Source organism: Sorghum bicolor, chromosome 1 (assembly GCF_000003195.3).
Source record: "Sorghum bicolor cultivar BTx623 chromosome 1, Sorghum_bicolor_NCBIv3, whole genome shotgun sequence".
NCBI classification, from domain to species: Eukaryota; Viridiplantae; Streptophyta; class Magnoliopsida; order Poales; family Poaceae; genus Sorghum; species Sorghum bicolor.
In genome coordinates, this window is record NC_012870.2 from 17633092 (window position 1) to 17651419 (window position 18328).

Here is an 18328-nt window from a genome sequence, read left to right on the forward strand (position 1 = left end):
TATACACAGAAGTATGTTCAATTGGCCAAGCACTTGGTTGCCGTGGCCAAGATTTGTCAAGACAATGCGCTACCGGCCTACAACTAAGGATGAGGATGACCGTTCAAATGAATATTCACGGTTCTTTTCTAGCGTAATTTAATGAACTAAGTAGATAATTTTTTTCTTATTTTTTTCATTTAGGCCTTGTTTAGTTTCAAAAAATTTTGAGAAATCGACACTGTAGCACTTTTGTTTGTATTTGACAAATATTGTCCAATCATAGACTAACTAGGCTTAAAAGATTCGTCTCGTCAATTCCGACCAAACTGTGTAATTAGTTTTTATTTTCGTTTATATTTAATACTCCATGCATGCGTCTAAAGATTTGACGTGACAGGGAATGTGAAAAATTTTGCAAAATTTTATGGGAACTAAACAAGGCCTTAGTTACACTAGGGAAGAACCGTGTGTATTTATTTGGAGCACCGTCCCCATCCTTACCTACAACCGTCTTGTTCGTTTAGCTAAGTGATGGTAGAAAGTATTGTTGGCTGATTTGTTGTGAGAAAAAAATACTGTTGGCTGATTTGTTGTAAGAGAAAAATACTGCTGAATAGTTGATAGATTCGGCTGATAAACTTAACTGAGCAGGCTTAACGTAGACGAAATTTTACGAATTCTTGGTAGCAATTCAAATGCAAGCTCACTCCAGTGTGTGAAACGGAATTTCTGTTTACTTGTACATTTTTAAGGCGACCGTGTTTTGAACTCAGTATTTCTGAACAGGCTTTAGACCCTTTTGGTCACTGACTGGTGGGCCGAGTTCTCAATTTCTTATCCCCTTGTGCGTCTTCGGTTGCTATCCCCGCCTCCGCGGCATCCCGTCGAGCAACCATGGCGGCGGCGGTAACCCTCCTCCGCCTTCCTCTCGCCCGTCTCTCCTACCACCTCCGCTCCGTACCTTCCTCTCGTCTCCCGCCCCCTCGCCTCCGTATCTTGACCTCCCATCGCTTTTTCTCCTCCCTGGACCACGGCTCCGCCTCCGCCTCCGCCTCCGCAGCCGTGGCCGAGGTTGTAGGCGTGCCGGACGCGGAGGAGTCGGTAGAGGAGGAATCTGCGGCCGAGGCTGAGGCTGAGGCTGAATCTGAGGCGCCCAGGTCGTTCGTGCTTCCGCGGCTACCGCGGCCGAAGCTGAGCGTGAAGGAGCGGAAGGAGCTGGCCTCGTACGCGCACGGCCTCGGCAAGAAGCTCAAGTCGCAGCAGGTCGGCAAGAGCGGCGTCACACCCAACCTTGTCTCCGCCTTCAGTGACAACCTCGAGTCCAACGAGCTCCTAAAGGTATGCCCCTATTTGCCCACTCTGAGCCTTCTCTGATTGCCAAATCCATGAAATAGTACATCGGGTTGTATGGTTAGAGTTCTGGCGCCACTGTGCTGCTGATCCAGCTAGAGCTGGCAAGTTGAAGTCGACTGGGAGTTTGGTTGAAGAAGGAAGGTCTATGAAACTTAGGTGTGACTAGTTGGGTTTTTGTTTATACACTTTGTCATTATGTAATGCAGAAGGCGCAAATGTTTTTTTTTTTGAAACATAGAAGGCTCAAATGTTAGAAGCTAAATTGGCAACGAAAATTAAAAAAATGGCAAAACTTTTATCCACATGAATTGCAATAAGTATGAACTCTAACCCTGCAATTCTTAGGGGACTGCCAATCACCTTCCATTTTACTTTCCTCCTCTTTCCTGTCACTCACTTTTCTTCCTCCTCAGCAATTTAGTTGACCAAGAAGCTGGCTTGGAGGTCACTCTTGTAGTCTTGTGTATGAAACTGTGAGACTGCTTGTTGCAGTAAGCATCAGTCCTTGTTCCTTTATGCGTTCCTGTCAAAATCCCGTAGGCCTTTTCTTTTGTATAGCTTCATTAAGTTCTCGGTTTAGTGGGAATGAGAAGCAACTTGACCATATCAGTAGACAGTAAGGTCCCACTAAACTTGATAATATGAGTTGACGCTCATGAGTATGATGCTAGAAGATTCTATAGTTAACTAAGGACTCCGCTCCCTCCGTATAGGATTTAGAAGTCGTTTTGGACAAAGTTTGGGTTAAACATGGAATATAAATCATCAATAACTTTTAAATTGTTGAGTTTGCAAATGTAAAAATTGTATGAATAGATTTGTATTGAAAAATACTTTCATAAAAGTAATACATATATCATTTTTTCCTAAATATTTTTATAAAAATTAGAGGTCAAAGTTGTGTTCTGGAGATCGTGTCACTGTCCTAAACGGCTTCTGATTCCTATACGGAGGGAGTATTATATTAAGGAGTTGGTGTTGCTAACCCTAATTAATAGGTAGTTCAATTATCCAATGTTGGGCTTCTATTTTGCTTAAGTGGTTAGAATGGGCAATAAATTGAATACTGTGGGCCATGGATTGTTGTGATAACGTGATGGGCTAATTTGTGTTTGTTTACAGAGATTCCACCCAATTATCAATCTTTGTATCAACACCTTAAGCAGGGTCCTCGTGAAGAAATATGATCCAATTACTTATATGTCGTTAGATAGACAAATCATAACATTCAAGTTTGTCATGATTCATGAAAATGAAATAGGCATAATACGGTCTAAAAAATACTGTATTCTGACTTGCCCAAGTGTGGAAAACACATTTTTGGGATCAGGTAACTCTGGGCTTATTGGTGCCTGACAGTCTGACACTTATGTTAAGTTGAAATTGCTCTGTTCCAATTCACGTGCAAAAATACAATAAGACTGCAAGATTCAATGTATCTTGGGCTCTTTATTGCTTTAGTTTACATTTCATTCTGCACTCCGTTCACAGCTGTTAGGTTTTTCTCACCAAGATCCCTACGCTATAACAGCTAAAAATTCATGGGAACTGCCCTGGGGAGCTACCTGATGTGATACTTCAACTTGAAGAGTCGACAGGATCCATTGCTGTTGATCAAATTGGCCGCTCTGTTATTCTGTATAGGCCTAGCACCAGCAAGATGAAAAAGAAACAACAAGTTGCTGAAAATGCTAGGAGATTTTCAAGACCTGAAGAAGGAAATGCTAGGAGGTTTGTAAAATCTGAAGAATCATTTGAAGAACGCCTTAGAAACAGCTCAGGCAGAAGATTTGTTGGATCTGGATCTACATTTAGGGGTCAACAGAACAGGAGATCAATGGCATCCAAGGGGTCTTCATATAGCCGAGGATAGCAGTGGCACAAAACGCTATATTCTTGTTTTCCGTGTTATCTGGACTCCGGACCCTGGATTGATCATGTAAAATTTTAGACAAACTAATTGGAATACAATGCTACTGTTTAATTCTTGTTTTGACCAGTAAATTACGGTTTCAGGTCTCATCAACTGCGCAATGAAAATAGGCGCAAGATACTTTGTGTGATTATTTTCTCTCATGCAAATCAAAGTCGGCAATGCCATTAAAAAAAATAAATCTGTCACTACGTTCAATTTGGTGACAGACTAAAACATGAAATAACCTTATTGATGCATACATATGACCTACTCCAATAAGATTGGTGCAACATCATATTTCTCTTCCTTCCATATTCTGGAAGGAGCCCTTCAAATCTTAGCACAGGAACACGGATGGTTTAGATGTTGTCCGTATACCTCTTCCATCTGGTCTTTCAAATCACAGCAGAGGACCATCCATTCGTTCAGCAGTTGTGTTTGTTGACGTTTCACTGAGCCTGGTGCAGAATCAGTGCTTAACATCCATATTGTCCTAAGAACACTACTAGAAATATGCAACTTTTTATGTACAAAGTGAACTTTACTAAGACAACTTAATCTTTTTAATTTCTTACTAAGCCGTTGAGTCGTTCAGCTCCAAAGCAGTCTAGATGGATGTGTGTGCACATGTGCATTTCTGTTTCTTCTGGACCGGACATACCATCGAAGAACATTGGAGCCTTTTTGGTTTGGCGAATCAACAAATGATGTCATGAATCCACTCATGATATTCATAATAAAACATTCAGATACTTGATTTCATCCTCATTTTGATCTCTTTCTGATTCTTTGTCTTTTGGGTTTCCCCTCTTATTATCGATGTCTTACTTGTTACACAACATATGGTTGCTCCAATTAAGGGCCCGTTCGATTACAATAGAAACAGCCCAGGAATTAATCCAGCTTATAATGTTTATATAATTTTGACTAGCATTTCTGCCAGGAATTTTTCCAGGTGCTCATTCCTGGTGTAACGAACGGGCCCTAATGGTTGTTGGTGAGAGTTCTGCTATCTTTGACTTCTTTTCAGCTGTACTTGAATTACTGATACCACGAGGTCAATTGCTACCTCCAAGTTTTCAACATTATATATTTCCTCCAACATTTGTCCCTAGGTTCACATTGGTTGTTGAAATTTGAAAATTTCGTCCAAGTGTGTTTTTTCGGAAGGAAACCTTCCTGGCAGTCAGCACTCGATTTTATGGGACCTCAAGTCCTCAACCTCGTTTCACATTCAGCTTTTGCATCCAGGACTGGGCCGCCCTCTCTTTTCAACATCGCCTTCAGCGACTACTGATCAGTCTATTATAAGGTTCTGTGTGAAGCAAATAGAAATCTGTCAGGACTAAAGATTCCTGTAGAAATAATCACACGATTTGCAATAAAACCCTGGTGCACAAGGCAACCAAAGGCCCTTCGCTCCATCTAGAGAAGATGAAACCCCACATGTTGTTAAACCTTCGTATTCTCTGCAGAACAACAACTGCTTTACCTTTTCTTGAGAAAGAACCCATGACCAGACAGGCAGACATGCTTTGCTGCGACACCCCGACACGTCTCCGGTGCTTTCTACATACCTGCAAGGCATAACATCACAGATTAAGAACAAAGAAGCAAATGACAGTGATGAACTGATGGTTGATGATGATGTCTGGTTTAATTTGGCCTTCCATTTTGTTACCGTGGGAAGCAATGCATAAGGAGTCCCTTTTTGTGCTGACATGCTTTTAAACATACCCGGCTGCTTCCAGATTCCACTCCAGTGCACCTTTCAGATAGGTGGGCTGCCACCTTCTTTTAAGCTCCAGGGTCACCATGATATATAGTTGGTAAATACGCTGAAAAAAGGTTAATTGGGCTATATTACTTCTTCAGTATGTATCTCTACTCTAAGAGTGTATCAGGTGGAAACTAATGTTTTCTGTTTAAGTTCCGAATAACGGAGTTTGGTTTATGGTTTAAGTACTTATGTAATGATGAAGGGCTATACTCATTCACGGCGGATGTGGAGGCCAGAATGCCTTTTTATTCCTGAATCTGAAAAAAAAAATCTGGTGGAAACTAAAATCAAAACTTAAGTCTGGGCCCTTTGTCTCAATTTTTTTGTGAATGCCTAACTTCAAATGGTCGAAGCGCGTTCATCAAAATTAGAGCCATCCATGATAACTTCACTTATGTTAGAAACCTCGTGAGGCATATCCACACATCTAGAACACAGACATTGCACCTCAAGCTGGACATAGCAAAAGCTTTCAATTCAGTACGGTGAGATTACATTACCTAATCGATATGTTACTACGACAGGGCTTCCCTCCTAGATGGTGTGGTTGGATTACTGCCCTTCTATGCATTGCTTTGTCCAAAATCATCTTTAACAGTGTGCCAAGGGAGGACATACAACATGAACGAGGCCCGAGGCTAACGACAGGGTGACCCTCTTTAGCCTCTTCTTATTGTCCTCACTATCGATCCAATGCAAAATTTACTTCATCAAGCGATTGAGGGGCTTTATCTCCAAGATGCGTGGTAAAATGGCGTGGTTGCGTCTGACCCTCTATGCGGTCATCTTCTAGATGCCAACTACCCAAGATGTTAAAGCTATATCAGAATCTTGGAAAATTTTGGATGTGTAAGGATTGCGCTATCCAACGCCAAGGGCTAGATCTTCAGATGATCCTACATAAATCCAGAAACTTTGCACCGCAGCAATCTCCATCACTTGGGAGATGAATTTTATAAACCAAATTTTGGGAATTGGCTTGGCTTGACGGCATAGGCCATAGCACCAAAGGGATTGGGCACCAAACGTTTAGAAGATCTGCAAAAGGAAGCAAAGAACGGTTCCTGAAGCTTTGACAAATAGTGCTTGGGTTGCATATATATATAAACATCACTTCGTTACAACACTCATGGAATTCACCAAGCTCTGGGGAAATTACAAGGGGGTGCATCTGTATGGAAGTTAACAAACCATGGTGAGTACACATCACCCTCAGCTTACCTAGCTCAATCCATTTGGTCCATACCCACCGACATAAAACGACTCATCTGGCATGTTTGGGCTTCACCCAAACGTGAATTTTTCACCTGGCCTGCCTCTTAAAAGACAAGTTATTGAGTACATATTGCCGTCGTTCCAAAACGAATTTGTGATCTCAATAACTTGTCTTCGCTTGCGGCTGACTTGCTGTACCTCCCTGGAAAAAGTACACAATAGCCAACGAATGGTAGACACATGTGGGTACCACGCCAAATAATGCACCAATTAAAAGTCTAAGATCCTCGATCACCCTGGCTTTTTACGAGTTATGTACAAGAATTTTCCAAAAGAAAAGTGCTTTGCCTATTGAGCTAGTTGCAAAGGTTAAGATAAAGATTCAAGCTAGATATAAGAGAGTTTTCAAGTGCTAGCTTATTATTTAGATTAGAAATCCGCTAGATAGGCGTTGTTCTATAGATCTTTTGTTTTTTCATCACTTGTTTTTGATATAGACCTTAAATTCTTTATATATTAATACGAATGGGACTGTCTTCAGCTGGTTTTTATGTTAAAAGATTAAAAGAAATTAATTTCAGCCTTTTGATTGGATTGTTTTTTTTTTTCACGATCGGGTCTGTATCCATATTTCATTAAGGAGAAGAGAAATTGTACACGACATCGACAAGATCCAGTTGTTATATATTGAATTAGTTTCATTCAACAATGCGACGATAATAGCCTTGTTACATTTCATCAACGTGGATCCAGACAAGCACAGTTGAACAAGTTATGCAGTTGTTGAGATTTCGAAGACAATAAGTGGAGCGGTAGAGGAACCTTCGTAGTCTACAATAACCTTCTAGCCTTGTTACATTTCATCAACGTGGATCCAGACAAGCACAGTTGGCAATATATGACGAGGGTTGACTAGTCTCTACAACTAAAAATTATGAAAATGACCCATCTACCACACCCATGGTGAAGCCACAACTCCCATTCCTTTTACCTATGATAGGCTATCCCATCAACCTAGACCCCACTCACCCATACATGCAAAATTGTTTTGACGAATTTTAAAAAGTCATAACTTTTAAACCGAAGATATAAATTAAATTCCGATTGCACCATTAAATTTCTGATAACAAATCCTTCAAAACAATATCACACATGGATATATTTAGATAAAATTTTATTAATTAATATTTATCTCTACAACTAAAAATTATGGAGAGGACCCATCCACAACTTTCATCCCATTGGTGGTCTTTTTTATTGCGCGATGACACGCTATCCTATCAACCTAGGCCCCACTCACCTATTTATGGTAAATTGTTTTAGCGAATTAAAAAAAGTCATAACTCCTAAACTAGAGATATAAATTAAATTTAGATTGCACCATTAAATTTCTTATAACAAATCTTTCAAAACAAGATCACACATGATATATTTAGATAAAATTTTATTAATGAATATTTATCTTATAAAGATAAAATATTTTCTTTTATTAAGTAGAAACAATATTCTAAGTTGAACAGACAATGTTTTGTCTTTGTAAAAAAATGTTATCGATTTAGAAGAATAGTATTTTGGTTTTAGATTTATAAAACTGATATTACAATATACATAAAAATACATAAATACATGACATAGATAAAAATAAAAAAAATCTAGATTAAAAAGCATAAGAAAAAAAATAAAAACACAAAATGGAGAAAAATTTCAAATAATGTCAAAGGGTTACTTTTTAAATATCGTAAATATATTTATAGAACATTAACATCAATAAATCTCTACAATTAAAAATTATGAAAAGGACCCATCTACCACACCTATGGTGAAGCCACAACTCCCGTAAGAAACATCATAGAACATCACATATATATTACGTAAACATGACATAACATAATATAGAACACTAAACGTAAAGACTTTGTTTTGGCCGGCCGTCGTCTTATCGCCCCGCACGGACACTTCTTACGCTCGTCGTCGCCCACCTGGTCGTCTTCCACTCGCCCCTGTCTCTCTCTCTCTCTCCCCCGCGTGGTCACCTTTCTTCCATGAGCACGACCTGCTCCAGTGGACTCGCTCCCCAGCGCTGACCCTTTCCTGCTCCCCGTCGCCGCCTCCCTGCACCGCCACCTGGATAGCGCCGTGGGCGCCGCCGCATCCATGGGGCGGCCTAGATCCAGGGTAGGCAACGATATATCATTTAGATACACAACATATCAGCTTTTTTTGCTACCATTTATGATGACGACCTGGTCATGAATGCACAGGTGGGGATAGCAATGAGAAGGGTGGAGGTGGTTCTAGGGGAAGCATCTTTATAAAGGCTGCAACGATGTGAGTGTTTGTAGAATGATTTAATTCTATTATATTTTTCTTTCTGCTAAGTGAACTACTGAGATGCGAATGCAAGCTTGCTTAATTAAGTAGGATTTGGAAAATAGTTACCAATTGAGAACACCAGTAGAATAAACTGGTAAGATAGTGAAATTAAGTTGGAGTTTGGAAAACATTTACCAACTAAAGTCGAGTGAAACAAATTGATAGATCCTACAGTTTCAATTAACGTTTTTGGTAGACATGATAACACCCAGATTTTTGTTCATGGTAACTTTCTCTAAGTTCACACTAATTTTTTTACTTGGTTTTTAGTGTTAACAATTATCACTTTTGAAAGAACTATAGGTGGAAAGATCAAAGATGCATATATCTCTTTACCATTTGTTTCACTTTATGGTTACCAGTCTTATCATCTTACCTTTTGACATGTTGAATCTTTCTATACACATCTGGGATCTGCTCTGAACTGATCCCTACTTCTCTTTTTCTCTTGTATTCTTGTGATTTAGGTTTAACACTTCTACATTCATTGGAGATCTGCATGCCAAAGATGTACTACATGTTACTTCTATAGCAATGCTAGGTGATGGTTCATACAGTCATATGTCTCTGCTTATTTTTACACCGGGGGTGGGAGTGGGGTTGTGGGTTGCTAATGAACACAAATACTATACTTGCCTTTTCAGAATACAAAAACTGCTTATTTAAGAAGACATTGTTGTCTAATGAATGACACTTAAATTGCCTAAGAAAATGCAACTTCTTGCAGCCGGCTGCTGCTATTTTGGCCGCAAAAGTGAACTAGACTATATTGTAGGTATAACTGCAATAAGGTGCAGCTACAACCAAATAATAGCCACCGAGTAGGCTAACTACCAAATTTTCTTCATGTGAGTTCCTTATTTCTAAGCACACATGAAAATACTGGATGACTTATATTATTGAGCTAGTTCCCCTTTGTTCTATTCTCAGATTGTAGGCATTTTACCTGTGATGTTTTTTTTGCTTCTTGCTATATACAAATGTAATGAAAACAACTCTTTGTTGCATGCATTTACAGGGATAGTTCTTCATACAATGTCTAGAGGGCAGGGATTTTGTGGAGTATGTGTGCCGGTGTCCAAATGGCAGCAACGAGGTATGATGGCACACACGCAAAAGAAAAACACAACCATTTTCTTAGGCAATTTAAGTGTCATTTTTATGGCAATTTAAGTCATTAGTTAGACAACAATGTGCACATAAATAGGCATTTTAGCCTTTTGTTGCTAATCTGGAGGTAGCTCATTCAGATCTATATTTTTGACACCTATATGATGATTCCTTTCATGCAAGACAGTTAGTATAAATGTGTGCTGCTATATCATGGCATGTAGGCAAATTAAGTCATTTGTTAGGCAACAATGTGCTCCTAAATAGGCAATGTAGCCTTCTGTTGAAAATCTGGAGGTAGCTCATCCAAATCTATATTTTTGACACATATATGATGATTCCTTGCATGGACGGTAGGTGCTCACTGCGGCCTGATCCGACGGTGGTTGCTTGGATACTGTTACCAGAACAGTGTTCTGAGTCTGGGAGCTGTTCATGTATAGGAGTTTTGTGAGAGGGGGAGCAATCTACAACTTTAAGTGTATAGGATAGATGTGTGCTGCTATATCATGGCATGCAAGGCAGTTAGTCAAATTTATTAGACAATAATAGTGTACTGGATTAGGCAAAAAAACCACAAGGTTATGCTATTTTTGTTCAGTAACATGCTATGGTGTGCCTCATGTTTATGCATTTGCATAGACAAGGTTTCAGTACTTATATATGCTATATGACATCTAGTTGCTGCAAGCCTAAATTTTTTTAACATTTTTTACTTGCAGGTGTGATGGTCTCTCAAGCATCAACATGGGATAAAATGAACAAAGAGAGCCATGTGTGCAAGCGGGATGCATGGTGGATCAGTATATATATTACCAACACAAGGAGATTTAGTCCAAACAAGATGTATTTCTATCGTAGTAGTACATAATATCTACCTTTTCGTCTATGTATTCTATAAGAAGCCTGAGTTGCTATACAAAACATCTCAAGGTGCCCAAAATGACATATGTGGATTGTTATACGAAATATCTCAAGATGCCCAAAATGTCATGTGTGATGAATAGTTTATATTTGATTTCGGCTTATTTTGGTGAATGTATCAAATTTGTAATATTTGGGATATGAGCTAAATAATGCCTAGAAAATCTAGGAGCAGCGAGTTAGTTGGAAGAAGTAGAAAGCGACAACAGGAGAAAAATAAGTGCAAAAGCAAATAGGAATGATTACTGATGGTTTTAAAAAACCTTCCGTAAACGGAATGTGCGTACCGGAAGCTTAATGCACGGCCGGCCGTGCATTAGCCGTTTCCAACACTAAATATATACTACATAAATATCACATATATATAGAAAATAAAAATAAAAAATAAAATTACTAAGAAAAAAATATAAAAACAAACATAATTAACAAATGATAAAAAGTGCATAGAGCAAATAAAATTAATGAATAATTTAATAAAGATAAAAATAAGATTAAAAGGAAATAAAATATAAAATAAGAATGAAGAAACATAGAAAATCCGGAAAGAAAAAAGAAAAACAAATAGAAGCAAGGAAGAACAATAAAAATAAAACCAAAACAAAAAGAAAATAAAAGGTAAAATTAAAACAAGAAAAGAATAAGAAAAGGACAGAAAATAAAATAAAATCGAAAAACAAAAACTAAAAAAAATGAAAAAAGAAGAATATAGACAGAAAAAAATAAAATAACAACGAAGAAACATAAAGTATGTGGATTTTAAAACCCGTAACAACGTACGGGCATTAACCTAGTAAACTACTAAACTGGAACTTTTGCCCTGCTGAGGTGCCATGGACTGCAATTAGAGGATAACTGCAGGGCATGTAGAGTATTTTTTTGTATCTTTTTTTTTTTTGGTGGTGTGTGTGTCTGCAGAAGTCATGCGTCATGCTTAATACAGAGCCACGCAATGACACAACTCTATCAAAGCAGACAATGAAAAAATTACTGAAAAGAAGCTACCCCACCCCATTGGACTTGATGTCTGATAGTGAATGCGCTAATGATGAATTAGTGATCCAGGACGACAGACCATCATTCTTCAGCACTGCCTGACAAAATTAGCGGATGAAAAAGGTAAGGGACAGCTTTCTGGCCAGTGCATTTCAGGGTCCCAAGTATTTTGTATGCTGGATTGCTGATGTGCTATGCTTGTGCCAAGCCAAGCAGTATGGGATGCCCCCAGGCCTGGAGTTCATGAGTCCACTAGCGAATCTTCAGTCTTTTTTTTAATACAAACTAAAGGGGTACTGTCAACTCGTCTCATTGGTGAAGGATTGTTGTGCTACGACGACTGCTCTTGATGTGACATCGTAGTATTCTAGGCAATCCGGTTTATGCAAGCTTTTGCCTTTCAGTGCCCCCTCAGCATTTTGTTCCTAGCTCACCGGAGAAGTGGCAGACGGTGAGAGGGAGACGCCGGGATGTTTGGATAGACTGGTCTAAAAATTACTCCTGAATTTTAGATATCAATTAGAGAGCTAAACACATGCTAATAAAATCTAGTGGGACGAATTTATGGTTAGGTTTTGCTATTAGCTCTTATTAGTCCATGATTAGTCTATGTTTAGCTCATTGTCATAATACTGGCTAATTTTTAGGCCTATGACCCATAGCAGTTCGGGCTATTATATATAGCTAAAAGGCGAGAAGTAGGCCTTGTTTACATCCGAAAAGTTTTTGGATTTTGATACTGTAGCACTTTCGTTTTTATTTGACAAACATTGTCCTAACTAGGTTTAAAAGATTCATCTCGCGATTTACAGGCAAACTATGCAATTAGTTTTTGTTTTCATCTATATTTAATGCTTCGTGCATGTGCCGTAAGATTCGATGTGACGAGGAATCTTGAAAAATTTTTGGTTTTGGGTGAACTAAACAAGGCCTAAAACTACTACGATGAGTATCTGTGGTGTGAACAAAGTAAGTGTGGAATGACGTCCGGTTTTAGCTGTTTTCACACTGAAAATTAAACTTCAGCCTTTGTGTCTTTGGAAATTGATGCCACGATTACGTGGTAATGACGATGCAAGCTGCTGTGGGTATGTCCACCATCATTTTTTTGAAGGGTTTCCTATTAGGGATGATCGTGATCCTTTTTCAGAGTATCTTTGTCTCATCCAATAGGATGCCTGAGCCCAAAGGCTACTCTGATTGGGCTAGTCTCAATGTATGTTTCATGAGAGTGTCGTGCACATTAAATAAGATACCACATAAGTAAAATTACTGACTTGTCAGAGTCATTAAATAAAAGAGTTTCATCAGATGAGAGAGGAGTTTCATCTCAATGAAACTCATGTGGCTCGGTTACCTAGTTTATAGTCTTGGTAACTGTGTCATGAAACTATGCATTGAGACTGGCCTTAGAGCACTAGCTTAGGTCGTATTAGGATCCATTAGTTGCTGGCTCTGTTTGACCATGGAACAGATAGCTAGATGCTAATAATTAGTTTTTTAGCTTCAAATGGATTCAATTAATCGTCTAGTAAATTGTTAGCTAATAGTCTAATATCAAACTAACAACTGTCTTATTTGTTGGACTTAAGCCACCATCTAAAAATAGCTAATAGCTACTATAATATTAGCTGTGAGCTATTAACTAGTTAGCTAATATTAGCTACCTAACTATTAGTTATTATTAGCTGGCGGCTTGGTCTAACTATTAAGATAGGTGTTAGCTAGGTATTAGCCAATAACTAGCTAGACTATTAGCTTGATATATTTGGATCCAACGAGCTAATTATTACTTCCTCTCCTTCAAAGCTTCAATTCCTAGAGTTATCTTAAGTCAAACTTTTTAAAGTTTGACTGATGTTCTAGAAAAAAATGCTAAGATTTATAGTACCAAATTAGTACCATTAGATTTATTATAAAATATATTTTCATAATATACTCATTTTATGTTATAGATATTGATGTTCTTTTCTAAGCTTTCAAGGACAGAGGGAGTAGCGAACAAATATTAGCTTTATAGATCAAGCAGAGCAGCTTCACCAATAAAGATTTCTTTTTTAAGATAAAAGTGGAATCTTGTAACACCCTAAAATTTACTCCTTTTGAAATATAGATAAAATTATTTAATTTTGTATTTTTGTGCTCATGAAAATATAGGAAAAATAATATTTTTCATTAAATTAAAATTTATCATAAGGCTTAGCAATATTATTATGCATACATGCTGGTGCATATATTTTGATGTGATGCTTGTTGCTCCTTTATGTGTTGATAGTAACAAAAATATTTAAAATACGTTCGGCACGTATTTATCTTTTATCTACAACCAAATTCCTTGTTTCTAAGCTCAAATTTTTATTAGGACCTTCCTAAAATATTTTCTTTGTCACTCAAAGCACTTCTTTTAGTTCCTCGTCCATCAAGCACACTCTACAATTTTTTCGGAAATTTTTTTAGCTTATGTTCTCACTTTTCTGTGAGCATGATCTAATTTTTAGATGCACCAAATAATCTTCTCATGAGCTCCAAAAGCTTTATTCAGGTTCCCCATGTTCTATAATATCTCTGAGAATTTTTCCTGAATTTTCGAAGCTTTCGGAGTATTTTTCATGGCTTAAATTATAATTCTTGACTTTTCTAAGATTATTTTATTCGCCAAATTAATTAATTTCGAAAATAATAAAATCTTTCATTTTATCTCACGCTCAAGCCCATGATATCAATGATCAATGTCTTTATTTACTAATGGGCTTAAATAATTAATTAGACCTATTAGTAAAGATAAAGGTTGCAAATCAATTAGTACCATATCGCTAGTTGACGTGGAGGTGGGGAGTTTTTCTCTCTATATATATGTACCAACCCCTTAGGCAAAGCACATCAAAGACTATCATATGAGAAGCCTCTAATTTGAGAATTCCTAAGGTAGTAAAATAAAATTTATATTTTCTTCTCTACAACGAGATCGCCATCGTCTCGGCTATACACGACATCTACGAACGGTCGTCAGCTCCGGCGTTGCTGTAGCTCCAAGAAAGCATCACTGCCGGTGAACCTACTCCCTGTCCACCAACGTAAGCCCCAATCAATTTGCCTTTCAGTTTAGAAAACGCAAACGGTTTGGTTTTAGATTAAAAATACGTTTTCACTATTTACAGAATTGTCATTGACTTTCTGTTGGTCATAAAATAATTATCTTAACTCCGTTTTGACTCATTCAAATTGCGTTGGATTCGTATTAATGAGCTCTACATGTTAGTAACACTGTTTTCTCAGTTTAAAACTTTTTATTTTCGTGACCCTAATTAATTAATTAATTATTTTTCTAAAGGAAATCTTAGAAAATTCATAACTTCTCCGTTTTAACTCCGATTTTCGTGATCTTTACGTCTATAAAATCGTAGCGATGCGTAGAATCATTTTATAAATTTTCATACTATTTTTATATGTTTGGTGTACTGTTCTAATTGTAGCCTTGTTTGCTTTGCGTATATTTTCTTCGATTGTTTGTGTGATCGATGATCGAGTTTAGACGGAGAGCTGTTTTGGGTGATCAAGATGAGAGCTTGGACAATAAGTAAAGACCAGTAGAACCAAAAGGATCAGCAAGAGCATTTGGATCAAGGCAAGTATAGCATTTGGATTTTATTTCTGTGGCCATGATCCTGTGACTAGATTAATGTTAAGTAATAAATGATAAAAATGAGTTTTTAGCCACTTGATGATTTATCTGTAAGTCATAACCGGGACAACAGTGCAACCATGAGGGCTATAATGGCTCTGGCTTTAGTCAAGTATGAGTAACTTTTCTAGCTTGTTAGAGGTTACCCGAAAGGGCGGAGGGGCTGAACCGTTTTGGGTATAGTGTGGTCTCAGTTTGATGTATATAGGCTACGAGTCATTGTGCCATCGGAAGGGGAGCTCTATATCTGCGCGCAAAGGAAACCTTGTGGCCCTAACTTGTTAGACGAACCTTTGAAAGACTTCATAGTGATCCCTACCGACCTTCCTTAGAAGTGGGTTAAGAGGCTGATCACCTCGGGCGAAAGGGTAAATCATGACTCATGGGTAAAGATGTACAACCTCTGCATAGTGTTAAAACTAGTATACTAGCCGTGCTCACGGTCAAGAGCGGCCTTGGGGATTCTTGCATCGACGATGATGATTCTTGTGTGTTAAATATGTCCATTATTTATTATTTAATGCTCTACATTATTTATGTCACATTGATCATGAGATTGTGGGATCTATACAATCTAGTTGCTATACTTGTGGAGTTCGACATGAACTCGCTCTTGCTATTTCCCCCAAACCTTAGGAGAAGTTTAGGCTTGTGATCAACCAGTCAGTTGGATCTTGTAGAGTGGAGTTAATACCCGAAGTTGGAGTTATCTTCCGTTGTTTGCTGCTTAAGGTTATCTCTAATTTATTAAGTACGATATATAATTTATGCATTGTCTTTTGATATTACCCCTTATTTGTGAGATTTGCCTTTTAAAACTCACATATCGTGCATATCTGGTTTTGTCCTTAAAATCGGGTATTACAAAGTGGTATCAAAGCAATGCTGAATGTAGGACGCAAGCCTAGTTAGAAATTTATCGTCTTAAGGTTTTGAAATTGTCATAAAATCCTTGCTCTATAAACCTTGGTATTTTCATCCATACTATATCCCTATCCTTGCTATTTGTCTCCACCTTGTTGCTTATTTTAAAAGTACATGTTCTCACCTTCACTCCTTGATTCAGTATGCTATTAGAACATTTTCTTACCCCCTTCTTGCGTCTTTGAAACATAAGTTTTAGGATCTTTGCCCTTAATGAAGAGAACGATAATATCGCAAGTTGAGTGAAGTGTGCTTAGTTGGTTTGTTATTATGCTTATGTTTGATTTGGATCTTTGTAATGATTGCAATGATCTTGTGGAATTACTTCACAATTTCATTAGTTTATAGACCTAAGGTATAAGGATTAATGAAATAAGTAGTTGGGTTTGGCTATCTCTTGTTTCTATCCCTTGCTGATTTCTGGAGCAGTTTGCAATAATGCTGGTGTATCTAAAGGTCCGATCGTGCAAAGTTTATCAAATATTTCTGAGAACAACTCGACTTCAAGATCTTTCTCTGACCGTAAGAATCACCCTCATAGCTATTATGGTTTGGAAGTTATAAAAATCACAAGATGATACAGATGTGTTGTCTAGAATCTGGACCAGTTTCGGGAACTTGCTGTTTGAAACAAATATAACTACAGAATTTGGAAAAGTATTCTATAGAAAAGTTATAGACGACTTGCTAATCTTTCCAACGGTATAATCTGGAACTTATTTGGCTAAGTAGAACCTGAGATATGATATTTACAATTGGATGTTTCTGTTCTGTATCAAAGTCTGGACAGTTTTGGTATTCTCTATTTTCGGCCAAGTTAAAGATAGAATCTGGGAAAACATGGTATATGAAAGTTGTAGAGGATTTCCTAAGGTTTTCAAAAATGTAAGGATCATCTCCAGATGAGTTAAGTAGCTCGAGATATAATTTCTGTAATTTACTGCACCTTTGCTGAGACATTATCAGGAAGGATATTATGTTTGGTTATTTTACCTATGCTTAAAGAGAGAACCTAAGGAGGACATCTACATGAAAGTTGTTGGGAATTTCATAAGTTTTCTAACGATATAATCTTCAACTCTATTGGATTAACAGAATAAGAGTTATACCTGTTTTACTACGCTGGTATTTTTCATATCGCGAGAAAATTTCAGGATAACTGTTTGCTCCACTGCACATAAGTTCTTTGGGATGTCAGAAGTTCTCAATGTTAACTTGTCTGGAAAGTATGCAAGCTACCTTTCTTGGTCCCCTAGTTGACTTTTCTTAAGGGGGATAGCCCAATTAAAGAACTACAAGGAGAAGAAGTGGTTAATAACTGGAACATCTACAAGGACATCAAGTGCTTGGTATGTTGGTTTGTTTCAAGATATCATTCTATTTGGAGTGTGCTAATACCAATGGAGGTTTATGTCATTACTGATACTCATGGATTAAGAGTTGTGTATGAGGATCAGATGACACCAAAGTCTACAGAGTTGTATGTATAGTGTGAGAGTGAAGCAACTTAACTGTGATAAAGGTACCGATAATTGGAACTTAGTGATGAAACTAACCTTGGATCAAGAGACTCGGTACAGCAAATTTAAAAGACTATATGATGTGTAGCGTCTAAAAAGGATAGGAGAAATAAGTTTAAAGAAGTATCGTACCTACTACACTAGGTGTCTCGTCAATATTTTAGGAATACTTGAGAGGCTACTTGGAGTAAAAGAGTGGAATCATTGCTATGAAGATATAACTACTCAAGAAAGTGAACAAGATTCAAAATCTACGTCTCTTTGATAACCGTCTTCCGAATCTCGAGAACGAGATTCATCTTAAGGGGGTAGAATTGTAACACCCTAAAATTTACTCCTTTTGAAATATAGATAAAATTATTTAATTTTGTATTTTTGTGCTCATGAAAATATAGGAAAAATAATATTTTTCATTAAATTAAAATTTATCATAAGGCTTAGCAATATTATTATGCATACATGCTGGTGCATATGTTTTGATGTGATGCTTGTTGCTCCTTTATGTGTTGATAGTAAGAAAAATATTTAAAATACGTTCGACACGTATTTATCTTTTA

The 18328-nt window shown here is 37.5% G+C and overlaps 1 protein-coding gene and 1 long non-coding RNA gene across 3 annotated transcripts; both read left to right on the forward strand.

Annotated features, from left to right (window-relative positions):
* Positions 782 to 3357, forward strand: LOC8065855. The gene is made up of 2 exons (XM_002464337.2): positions 782 to 1320; positions 2867 to 3357. Exons 1-2 carry the CDS (start codon positions 877 to 879, stop codon positions 3206 to 3208), a joined length of 786 nt encoding a protein of 261 aa, XP_002464382.1. The 5' UTR covers positions 782 to 876; the 3' UTR covers positions 3209 to 3357.
* On the forward strand, positions 8264 to 10805 carry LOC110431999. Of its 2 annotated transcripts, XR_002449453.1 has the most exons (5): positions 8264 to 8420; positions 8507 to 8573; positions 9086 to 9159; positions 9637 to 9714; positions 10451 to 10805. It is a non-coding gene; the product is annotated as an uncharacterized LOC110431999 (long non-coding RNA). The 2 variants fall into 2 exon arrangements; XR_002449452.1 differs by lacking the exon at positions 8264 to 8420 and having other exon boundaries at positions 8428 to 8573.